Source organism: Rhinatrema bivittatum, chromosome 9, assembly GCF_901001135.1.
Source record: "Rhinatrema bivittatum chromosome 9, aRhiBiv1.1, whole genome shotgun sequence".
NCBI classification, from domain to species: Eukaryota; Metazoa; Chordata; class Amphibia; order Gymnophiona; family Rhinatrematidae; genus Rhinatrema; species Rhinatrema bivittatum.
This window is the reverse complement of record NC_042623.1, coordinates 1689026-1701654: the sequence shown is the minus strand read 5'-3', so window position 1 is coordinate 1701654 and position 12629 is coordinate 1689026. Positions and strand designations below refer to the sequence as shown.

Sequence of the window (12629 nt, the reverse complement as noted above, 5' to 3'; positions counted from 1 at the left end):
AAAATAAAAACACTGAAAAATAAAATAAAATAAGCACAAATAAACATAAAATTTGGGACAAAAAATGGATTCCTCTTCATTCATGCCAGACTGTTTATCAGCAGTTTATCAAACATTAAAAGATGGGGGCATAAATTATGTCTTTAACTTTTTTCTAAACTGTTTTATGTTACCTTCCTCTCTCAGATCATGGGAAGCTTATTCCATAAAGCAGGAATACATCCTCCAAATGATTTATTCTGCAATCTTGACTGGTGGAACAATTTTACAGATGGTAATTGCAAAAAGAAGTTCTCTTTCGACTGTAAACTCTTACCCCCGCTTGCCACTTTAATCTTTTTTTCCAGTGTGCAAAAAACCCATTCCTTGCAATGCCTTAAAGGCCATTACAACATGAGGTCACTGGTAACCAGTGGAGCTGAATAACAGTGGACCAGCTTTGCTTCTTCTAGAGCTTCCTGTTATAATGCGTGCAGTGATATTCTGAATTAATTGGAGCTTTTGAATAATTCTTCCTGATAAATCCAGATATAATGCATTGCAATAGTCTATGTGTATGACACAGTTTCCAAAAATCTAAATATGGGTGACGTTAATGAACTATTTTCAGTTCCATTACATAATACGAGTTACCTGTACTATTTGTTTTTCCGGAGTCTAGTTCTCATCTAGCGTAACACCCAATGATCTTACTTCTTCTTTAGGGTATCATTTCAACCTCCTAATAAAGGGTATTTCTGTATCTGTCTTGGATCCAGCCATAATAATTCAGTTTTTGAAGAATGCAGACATTTTACTGATTCTTAACCAATCAGCCACCGCCTGCAAGCATTGATTTAAACAAGAAACTGTTTCTTCTAGATTTTTCCCCAGTGGTGCCAAAATCTGTATGGCGTTTTCATAGATATATGTATCAAAACAGTATGCTCACACGATATTCCCTAATGGTGCTAGAAAGATGTTGAACAGTAATGGAGATAAGGAGGAAAACTGTGGAACCCCTGAATAAATTTTTTAAAGCAAGATATACTTCCTTGCCAGAACACAAATTGTTTTCTATCAGTTAAAAAACTCAAAAGACATTTTAAAACTAATCCTCCCAATCCTTCACATCACTGTAGCAAAATTGAATGATCAACTAGGTCAAAGGAGCTAGAAAGATCCAATAAAAGTACTGGTACAGTTTCATTCTTACCCAACCTAGGGAGCACCTCTTCAACAACTGCAGGTAAGAGTGTCTCTGTACTAGGGATGTGAATCGTTTTTTGATGATTTAAAATATTGTCCGATATATTTTAAATCGTCAAAAATCGTTAGAGCCGCGATACAATAACAATTCCCCCGATTTATCGTCAAAAAATCGTAAATCGGGGGAAGGGGGAGGGCGAAAAAACCGGCACACTAAAAAAAACCCTAAAACCCACCCCGACCCTTTAAAATAAATCCCCCACCCTCCCGAACCCCCCCAAAATGCCTTAAATTACCTGGGGTCCAGAGGAAGGGTCCCGCTGTGATCTTCCACTCTCGGACCTCCGGTGCTTGTAGAAATGGCGCCGGCGCTACCTTAGGTTTTTCCGTATGGAAAAACGATTCGCGGCAGGAGATCGCTCCCGGACCCCCGCTGGACCCCCAGGGACTTTTGGCCAGCTTGGGGGGGCCTCCTGACCCCCACAAGACTTGCCAAAAGTCCAGCGGGGGTCCGGAACGACCTCTTGCAGTCGAATTGTGTTGTCTATGGCTGGCGCCATTTTGCGCAAAATGGCGACGCAAAATGGCGCCGGCCATAGACAACACGATTCGACTGCAGGAGGTCATTCTGAACCCCCGCTGGACTTTTGGCAAGTCTTGTGGGGGTCAGGAGGCCCCCCCAAGCTGGCCAAAAGTCCCTGGGGGTCCAGCGGGGGTCCGGGAGCGATCTCCTGCCACGAATCATTTTTCCGTACGGAAAAACCAAAGGTAGCGCCGGTGCCATTTCTACAAGCACCGGAGGTCCGAGAGTGGAAGATCACAGCGGGACCCTTCCTCTGGACCCCAGGTAATTTAAGGCATTTTGGGGGGGTTCGGGAGGGTGGGGGATTTATTTTAAAGGGTCGGGGTGGGTTTTAGGGTTTTTTTAGTGTGCCGGTTTTCCCGCCCTCCCCCCCACTGGACCCCAGGTAATTTAAGGCATTTTGGGGGGGTTCAGGAGGGTGGGGGATTTATTTTAAAGGGTCAGGGTGGGTTTTAGGGATGTTTTAGTGTGCCGGTTTTCGATTTTCACGATTTTCACGATTTTCACGATATTTTAAAAACCCAAACGGCGACGATCCAATTCCCTCCCCCTCCCAGCCGAAATTGATCGTTAAGATGATTGATCACACGATTCACATCTCTACTCTGTACTACAACCTTTCCTAAAACCTTCTTGCGCAATATCTAAAATAGCCACATTTTCAATATAATCAGATAATTGTGTGATAATTACTTTTTCTACAATTTTAGCAAAAATGGCAAATTGGAGACAGGTCTATAACTGTTGTATTGTCTAGTATCTAATTTATCATTCTTTAAACAAGGCAACGCTGCTGTGAGCTGGTATATACCCTTTCTCCAGTGAGCCATTTACAAAAGATTGTAGCCACACCAAAACCTTATCAAGAACTTCCTTTAACAACCATGATGGACAAGGGTCTAGTAAAACAGACACTGGTTGCATCTGAGAGATAATCAGTTTTAGTTCCTGGAGAGATATTATTCAAAATTAGTCAATCTCTCTCTCTCTATCTCACTCTCTTCCTCTCTCTCTCTCTTTCTCTCTCTCTCTCTCTCTCACAAGTGGTCAACTACAGACCAATATCTAATCTTCCATTTGTATCAAAATTTAGAATCAAATAACATTTTATTCCTGAATCAGTTCGGTTTTAGAAAAAATTTTAATACCGAATCTATTTTAATTTCTCTATCAGATACAATTTTAAGGGGTTTTGACTCTTAAATCTTATCTTAAATACTAACAAAACGGAGATACTTCTATTGGAATGTAAATTCATGGAAAGAGACATCCAACTTATTTGCTTTAAAAACAATTCAAAGATAAAGCCATGTGCTTCTGTTAGGGACCTTGGGAAAAAAATAGATACAGAATTAGGAATGAAAAAGCATATTGCGCAAAAAATAAGAGAGGGTTACTTTAAACTTCTTACTCTCAAAAAGCTTAAACCCCTTCTGGCCCCAATGGAATTTAGAACTGTACTACAATCCCTGATACTATCAAACATAGATTACTATAACGCATTACTGCTTGGCATTCCTAACAGCACCATTAGGCCTTTGCAAGTCCTACAGAATGCGGTAGCACGTGTTTTGACTGGAACAAAAAAGTGTGAGCATATTACCCCTGTATTGATTTATTTACATTGGTTGCCCATAACATTCCGTGTACAATACAAGGTAGCATGCATTCTGCATAAGATAATACACGGAAATAACACAGAAAGACTTAAACATAGAAATATAGAAACATAGAAATGACGGCAGAAGACCAAACGGCCCATCCAGTCTGCCCAGCAAGCTTCACACTTTTTTTTTCTCATACTTATCTGTTTCTCTTGGCTCTTAGTAACCTTTTGGTTCTATTTCCCTTCCACCCCCACCATTAATGTAGAGAGCAGAGTTGGAACTCATCTAAGTGAAATATCTAGCTTAATTAGTTAGGGGTAGTAACCGCCGCAATAAGCAAGCTACACCCATGCTTATTTGTTTACCCAGACTACGTAATTCAGTACTTGTTGATTGTTGTCTGTATATAGATCCACTTTTCTTAATCCCCCCTGCTGTTGAAGCAGAGAGCTATGCTGGATATGCGTGAAGTAGTGGTCTTTCTCCCCTGCCTTTAAAGCAGAGAGCTATGCTGGATATGCGTGAAGTAGTGGTCTTTCTCCCCTACCGTTGAAGCAGAGAGCTATGCTGGATATGCATGAAGTAGCGGTCTTTCTCCCCTGCCATTGAAGCAGAGAGCTATGCTGGATATGTGTGAAGTATCAGGCTTATTTGGTTTGGGGTAGTAACCGCCGTAACAAGCAAGCTACTCCCCGCTTTTTTTGTGAATGCAAATCTTTTTTCCACATTTCCTCTTGCCGTTGAAGATTAGAGCAATGTTGGGCTCTTAGAACAATGTTGGAGTCGCATTAACCGTGTGTATGTTTATTGAATAAGGGTATTATCTCCAGGTAGTAGCCGTCATTCCCACGAGCCACCCACTCTTCATTCACGACCTCTAGACTTTATGGATCCACAGTGTTTATCCCACGCCCCTTTGAAGTCCTTCACAGTTCTGGTCTTCACCACTTCCTCCGGAAGGGCATTCCAGGCATCCACCACCCTCTCTGTGAAGAAATACTTCCTGGCATTGGTTCTGAGTCTTCCTCCCTGGAGCTTCAAATCGTGACCTCTGGTTCTGTTGATTTTTTTCTGACGGAAAATGTTTGTTGTTTTCTTTGGATCATTAAAACCTTTCAAGTATCTGAAAGTCTGTATCATATCACCTCTGCTCCTCCTTTCCTCCAGGGTGTACATATTTAGATTCTTCAATCTCTCCTCATAAGTCATTTGATGAAGACCCTCCACCTTTTTGGTCGCCCTTCTCTGGACCGCCTCCATCTTGTCTCTGTCTCTTTGGAGATACGGTCTCCAAAACTGAACACAGCACTCCAGGTGAGGCCTCACCAAGGACCTGTACAAGGGGATAATCACTTCCCTTTTCTTACTCGATATTCCTCTCTCTATGCAGCCCAGCATTCTTCTAGCTTTAGCTATCGCATTGTCACATTGTTTCGCCGACTTCAGATCATTAGACACCAAGGTCTCTCTTCTGCTCTGCAGAAGAATGAAAGGGTGGATTGGTTAAAAATGGACTTTATTGAAACTTGCCCGACTCTGGCCGAGTTTCGCTCTGCCGAGCTGCCTCAGGGGCTTGTTGAACCAGAAACTTGGCTCTATATACTTTTGCTGATTTTCAAGGATGAAGGAATATGAGTAAACACACCGAATCCCGACTTGTGATTCATAAGTCACTTGTATGAGCAGTATTGATGCGATTCTTTGTTGAACTAGCACCCGGTCACATACCGCTCTGACAAACGCTGCAGCGTTTGTCAGAGCGGTATGTGACCGGGTGCTAGTTCAACAAAGAATCGCATCAATACTGCTCATACAAGTGACTTATGAATCACAAGTCGGGATTCGGTGTGTTTACTCATATTCCTTCATCCTTGAAAATCAGCAAAAGTATATAGAGCCAAGTTTCTGGTTCAACAAGCCCCTGAGGCAGCTCGGCAGAGCGAAACTCGGCCAGAGTCGGGTAAGTTTCAATAAAGTCCATTTTTAACCGATCCACCCTTTCATTCTTCTGCTGTCCGCTACATTGGATCGGTTACCGGTTTGTTTTCTTGGACCCTCTCTCCTGCTCTGTGCACATCAGCCTTTCTCCCCCCATTGAATACAGTTCATTCGGATTTCAACTCTCCATATGCATGACCCTGCACTTCTTGGCATTGAATCTCAGCTGCCATATCTTCATAACTATTCCATACACCTACATGTTCCACAAAGAGACCGTCGATCTAGTAATAAGGGTCTCCTGTCTGTTCCAACGATCAAATCAGCAAGATTCAGTGAGGTTCGGGATAGAACGATTTCCATTGTAGGCCCCAAGTTATGGAACACATTGCCAACCCACTTAAGATTGCAGACAGATATCAAGAAATTTAAAACAGATTTAAAGACTTGGCTATTTACATGTGCGTACACAGTCATGTCAAATAAACCAGAAAGTCCTACATTGTAATCTCTTTAAGCTTACTGATTTTTACCATTTTATGATATTTTAGTTCATTTTAATGATGTAATAATGTTTTATTGTTTTAGAATAATTTAATGCTACCAATATTTTATGGTATTAATTTGTTATTAATTGTATTTATCTCATTATTGTATTTTCATTTTAACTGTACACCGTTGTGATGGTTTTACGACTGATGTAACGGTATAGAAAACCCAAATAAACTATAAACTATAAACTAATTCAAGAAACCTTGATATAAGCAATATATATTATCCAGTCTACAAAAAATTACATATAAAAGAAAAAGAAAACAAATCAACAGTTTGATATTAATTAGACCACAAAGAATAATTTTAAGAAAAAAGATAGAAATACCTTTATTAGAATTAATCGGAGCAGGTCCCTTCCTGTTATACAGAAAGTTTTCAAGCTGTAATAGATCAAGAAAGTTAAATATTTTATCTTAACCTATATTTTAAGCATATTACATTTTTAATTCAATGCTTTTTTGTTTGTTTTTTTAATCATTTTAAACCTGTCCAGGTGAAGATGACACAACACCTACTGCAGCTAATATAGATGGTGAGTGAACTAATGAGCTTTCATTATAGAAAAACCATTGCATTCTTTCTCCTGCTGCATGTGTATGTAGTGTATACTATAAGGGGCAATTTTCAAAGGGATTTGCCAGGGTAAAATGATATATACCCCTGGAGATAAAAGCCATTAAAAAATTGCATCTCACCCCAAGTGCGGGGAGAAGGGGCAGTGCCTGGGCCATCCCAGCAATGTATATGGGGGAGGGCTTTGTTAAACTCACCAGTCATGCTTTCTGGGGAAGGGATTTTGAAAGAGAAACTCGATGTGCAGGCCTGTGGGTGCAAAGTATCCAGAAACCTGCAAGTTCTGTAAATAAGCCTCCTTATTAATAAAGGGGTGTGGAATTCCTTAGCTGTAGATTACTGCACTTTAATTTCAGGCTGTGCACTCATTTCCTTCTTCAAACACATCCAGTATTAACCCTACAGCTAATTTCAGGCTGTGCACTCATTTCCTTCTTCAAACACATCCAGTATTAACCCTACAGCTACTCAGTGCTTTCCCTTTGGCCATTTGCATAAGTTTTTACTGCTTTTCTGTGCACTTTCCCGGTGCCGGCAGAAACTAGTGCCTAATTTCTTAAAGTAAAATGTGCAGCTTGGCTTTCTGTATCGCGCGGGCATACCTAATAGGGCCATCAATATGCATTTGCATGTTGAGGGCGCTATTAGGTCCCGCGGGTTGGGCGTGCGTTTTCCTCCCCTTACTGAATAAGGTGTAAGGGAAAACGCGCGTCCAAGGGCGGGTTAACAGTGTGCTCCGTCGGAGTGCACTGTACTGTATCGGCCTGACAGATAGTTAATGCTAGTGTAGCCTGGGATGAGTGTTATTGTTTCAAATGTTGAGATTGTTGGCGTTATGTAGAATGTCCTTTGGTTCTTTCCTAGATGTGTGTCCATTTTGGATTTTACTCAGTTTAAAGGGTATCTTTGGGATGATTTTCATCTCTTACTGACAGAAGGGCTGATGTCTGCCTCTTTAAAACAAGCCATACAGCTTATCCAATTATAGACCGAGTTTCAATCTTTGCCCAATTCAGAAAGTCACAGAAAAAGCTGTCCTTCAGCTTGACAATTTTTTAGTGGACCATAATATTTTAAGTCAATATGATGTGGCTTCAGAGTAGGGCCCAGTACAGAAATGCGACTATTTTCTTTTGCAAGAGATAGATTGGGGTGATTCAGTCTTCTTAATCTTCCTTGGCGTAAGATCAGCATTTGTTACGCTCAGTCACACAGTATTGTATAGCAGACTGTCTAGTCTTTATATCGGGCTGCAATCTGATGTTTGTTTTTGCTCCTTCCTCTCTGATCGTCAGGAAGGGGTTAGAGCTGGTGAAAGCATGTCAGCATAGCGACATATTAAATCTAAAGGTCTTCAGTGATCAGCTCTCTCCTCAACATTGTTTAATGTCTACTTGCAGCCTCTCTGCCAGATCATGGACAGTCTTGGATTATAAATCAAATAAACAAAAATCAAGCAATAAAACAATAAATAAACCTTTAAAAAGGTTTATTTATTGTTTTATTATCTGTGCATTATCTGTGGCAGGGCAGTTTTTCTGTTAAATGTAAACCGAAGTGATTTGTATCTGATACAGGAACTCCGGTATATAAAAATAAAAAATAAATACATACATAAATAAATAAATAAATAAATCTGTGTTGATGATGTATAGCTTTATTTCCTAGTTCTTGGAGATGCAGGAGCATTATATTGGCTTCCTGTTGAGCTCAGGTTAAAATGTAAGATCCTTTGCTTGGTTTTCAGGGTAATTAATCAGATTATCTTGCCCACTTATTATCTCTGTATTCCTCCCTGCAGGGTTTCTGATATGCTGGAGAGCTCCTCACTGCAGGCTATTCAACATTGGGCTTTCTCAGTCATAGGTCCTGGCTTGTAGGATGCCTTAGTTATAATTATTTATAGGATTTCATCCTGTGAACTGGATTAAACAGTCAAAATTACTTTATTAAGATTTATATATCCAGAAAAAAATATCAAAAATCAAATATATCAAAAATACATATATTCATCTTTGTAACAATACAAAAATAAACACGAGTAGATGGATCGGTTGTAAACAAGATTTTATTGAAGTTTGCCTGACTGGCCGAGTTTCACTCAAAGAGCTGCCTCAGGGGCTTTGAAGCCACTTCAATTGGCTTAAAACATTGCGTAGCAAAGTCAGAGGAGATCAAAACAGCTGGCTTGTAACGAAAAATGTTTTTACAAGTGCGTTCACCTATGATGAGCGGCGAATCGGTATGCAATACCAATACTTTTAAAATGTGGTTTTAAAAGCACTTGTAAAAAACATTTTTCGTTATAAGCCAGCTGTTTTGATCTCCTCTGACTTTGCTACGCAATGTTTTAAGCCAATTGAAGTGGCTATAAAGCCCCTGAGGCAGCTCTTTGAGCGAAACTCGGCCAGAGTCGGGCAAACTTCAATAAAATCTTGTTTACAACCGATCCATCTACTCGTGTTTGTTGCTGACATCCACCTTGGATCAATTACCGGTTTGCTTTCTTGGACAATACAAAAATATACAAAACATGTTTCATTAACAGCGGCGATAATCACAAACACCCATACTCACTATCACTCACAACTATCCATACTCCTTTATAAAATCATATCCAATCTGTCACTCTCCTATGCACCAAATAAATATCTATAGAGATCTCATAGTGAAGAATCCTTCTATATATCCCTTTCTACATACCCCAAGAACTGGCCCTACTGTTTTGCCAGATCGCCTTCCTCAGGGAGAGTGATATCTTTCTCCCTCCAATCTGAAAACTGTTGATTGTTCACAAATTTTAAATTGCAAATAAATCTCAATTTTTCTCCATAGTATGTAGTTGGTTACTTGATTGAAGGACCAGCAACAAATGTCAAAACTTTACATTTGTGCTGTACACACTGTTTAACTATTTCCTTGCATGCACCACACTTCATCAGTTGAATAAAAATGATTTCTCCATAATCTAAAAAAATTAAAAAAACTAATTAAACACCTGAATAAATCTATATTTGTACTCTTGCCAAATATATAGACTGACTTACCCTTAAAAATATGTGACTACTTATGGATTATACCCATATTTTATAATCCAACAACTTGGAATTGATAACATCTACAAAAAAAACATACATAAAAATTATTTAAACAAATGTAATAACCTGAACAAAAAAATATATGAATTGCCAAAAAGCAACCTTGTACAAAACTTCAAGGAATGCAACTGACCTGGAATTTTACCACTGCATGGTCAATGCGCAGAGTTTGCCGGTTTTAAACTAACCCAACCGGAAATGAAAGCTCTCATTACACCCAGTGGCATCTATCAAGAAGCTGAAATAAGTGCAATACATCCAAAATCATTGTTATTTTATACTAAGGAGATATTTGTTTCGTGCGGAGCAGAGTCATAGATTGGATATGATTTTATAAATGAGTATAGATGGTTGTAAGTTATAGTGAGTATGGGTATTTTTGATTATCTCTGCTGTTAATGAAAATATTTTTGTATAATTTTACAAAGGTGTATAAATGTATTTTTGATATATGTGATTTTTGATATTTTTTCTGGATATGTAATTCTTAATAAAGTAATTCTGTCTGTTTAATCTAGTCCACAGTATGAAATCCTATGAGACGGCAGCGGGGGGATATGATAGAGGTCTTTAAGATCATGAGAGGTCTTGAACGAATAGATGTGAATCGGTTATTTACACTTTCAAATAATAGAAGGACTAGGGGGCACTCCATGAAGTTAGCAAGTAGCACATTTAAGACTAATCGGAGAAAGTTCTTTTTCACTCAACGCACAATAAATCTCTGGAATTTGTTGCCAGAGGATGTGGTTAGTGCAGTTAGTGTAGCTGGGTTCAAAAAAGGTTTGGATAAGTTCTTGGAGGAGAAGTCCATTAATGGCTATTAATCAAGTTTACTTAGGGAATAGCCACTGCCATTAATTGCATCAGTAGCATGGGATCTTCTTAGTTTTTGGGTACTTGCCAGGTTCTTGTGGCCTGGATTGGCCTCTGTTGGAAACAGGATGCTGGGCTTGATGGACCCTTGGTCTGACCCAGCATGGCGATTTCTTATGTTCTTATGTTCTTAGTTATAACTATGAATGTTATTAGGATGTATTTGTAAATTCCAATTTATGATTGTACTTTTTGTAGAACGCATTAATAGATGAGCTCCAGTCTCTGATTATGTTCAGTTTTGGAAGAAACGTAAGACTTTGCGGTTTTTGGAAGCTTTTGCTTCGTTTGATTTTTGCAGTTGTGTTATTGTGGGCTGATGGTGTTATTTGGATTATTACTCAGTCTTCTGAAGTTTTATTGTCTATTTTTAGATTTCTATATTTTCCTTGTTCTGCTTAGCACAGCTATTGGTGGAATATAAGTGTTTTAAAATAAATAAAATACACGGGTTCTTTTAACACATACTTTCAAAGAGAAACTTCCTGTGTTTTGAAATGGATCCATGAGCTTTGCATGTTCTATTTCTGTTTATGGCTGATGAGCAGCAAAATATCTTGTGCATTTGGAAATTAAATGTACACATGCTGTTCTCCTCCCCTGGGCTAGCCATGCCCTCAGGAATGCATTTTTTAATGCAGTAAAATTTGCATGCCCTCAGTATTCCACATTAACATTAGCCATATCCACAGAAACACCTCTTTTTAATGCAATTAAACATGCATGTGCTGTGTATTCAAAGACTAATTTTAACCACACCCACAGGAGCACCCCTTTTTAATGCAGTTAAACATGCATGTGCTGTGTATTCAAAGAGTAATTTTAACCACGCCCACAGGAGCACCCCTTTTTAATGCAGTTAAACATGCATGCCTTTTGTGTTCCATATGGAATGTTAGCCACACCCACAAGAATGCCTCTTTTTAATGCAGTGAAATGTGTATGCGCTCAGTATTCCATATGTGACAGTAGCCACACCCACAATAACGCCTCTTTTTAATGTATTTAAACATGCATTTTCTCTGTATTCCACAGGCAATCTTTACCATATCCATAGGAACATCTATTTTTAATGCAATTAAATGTGCGAGTGCTCTGTATTCCATGTGAAACATTAGCCACACCCACAGGAAAACCTCTTTTTAATGCAAACATGCATGGTCTTTAGTTTCCACATGTAATCTTAACCACGCCCACAGGAAAACCTCTTTTTAATGCAAACATGCATGCGCTCAGTATTCCACATGCAACATTAGCCAGGCCCAGAGGAACGTTTCTTTTTAATGCAGTAAAACATCCATGTGCTCTGTATTAGGGATGTGAATCGTTTTTTGACGATTTAAAAAAATCGTCCGATATTTTTTAAATTGTCAAAAATCGTTAGAGTGTGTGACACAATAGAAATGTTCCCGATTTATCGTGAAAAATCGTTACTCCCATTAGTGTCCATTAACGGGAGTTATTTGGAGGGAGCGCGGGAAACCGGCACACCAAAACAACCCCTAAACGCACCCCGACCCTATAAAACTAATCCCTTACCTTCCCCCCCTCCCAAACCCCCCCCCCCCAAACTTTTTACGAGTACCTGGTGGTCCAGTGGGGGCGCGGGGACTGATCTCCCACTCTCGGGCCATCGGCGCCATTTTGGCTGCCACTCAAAAATGGCGCCAATGGCCCGATAAAAAAAAAAACCCACCTGACCCTTTAAAAATGACGCCTTAGCTTCCCCCACCCTCCCGATCCCCCCAAAACATTTTTAAATTGCTTGGTGGTCCAGTGGTGGTCCCGGGAGCGATCTCCCATTCTCTGGCCGTTGGCTGCCACTCATAAAAATGGTGCCGATGGCCCTTTGCCCTTACCATGTGACAGGGTATCCGTGCCATTGGCCGGCCCCTGTCACATGGCCCGAGAACTGGCTGGCCGGCGCCATCTTTCAAGATGGCCGCCGCCACCGTAAAGATGGCCGCCGAATGGTGTTATTTGGTGCCGGCCATCCAGTGCTCCTACCATGTGACAGGGTCCGGCCAATGGCATGGATACCCTGTCACATGGTAAGGGCAAAGGGCCATCGGCACCATCTTTATGAGTGGCAGCTGACGGCCCGAGAATGGGAGATCACTCCCGGGACCAATAATAAGAAAAGTAGTCCAAGTGCCTGTAACTAAAAACTCACCTGAGCTAAAAAGTTCTTTTTTACTCAACGCACAATTA

General features: G+C 40.0%; 1 protein-coding gene across 4 annotated transcripts in view; it reads left to right on the top strand.

Moving 5' to 3' along the window:
• The window catches only part of HGF (hepatocyte growth factor), a 212316-nt gene that overhangs the window by 145042 nt on the left and 54645 nt on the right, over positions 1–12629 (top strand). For all 4 annotated transcript variants that reach the window (XM_029616760.1, XM_029616759.1, XM_029616762.1 and 1 more), the window contains one exon: positions 6365–6403. In XM_029616760.1, the coding sequence (XP_029472620.1) occupies positions 6365–6403 (39 nt within the window). The remainder of the gene's footprint in view (positions 1–6364; positions 6404–12629) is intronic.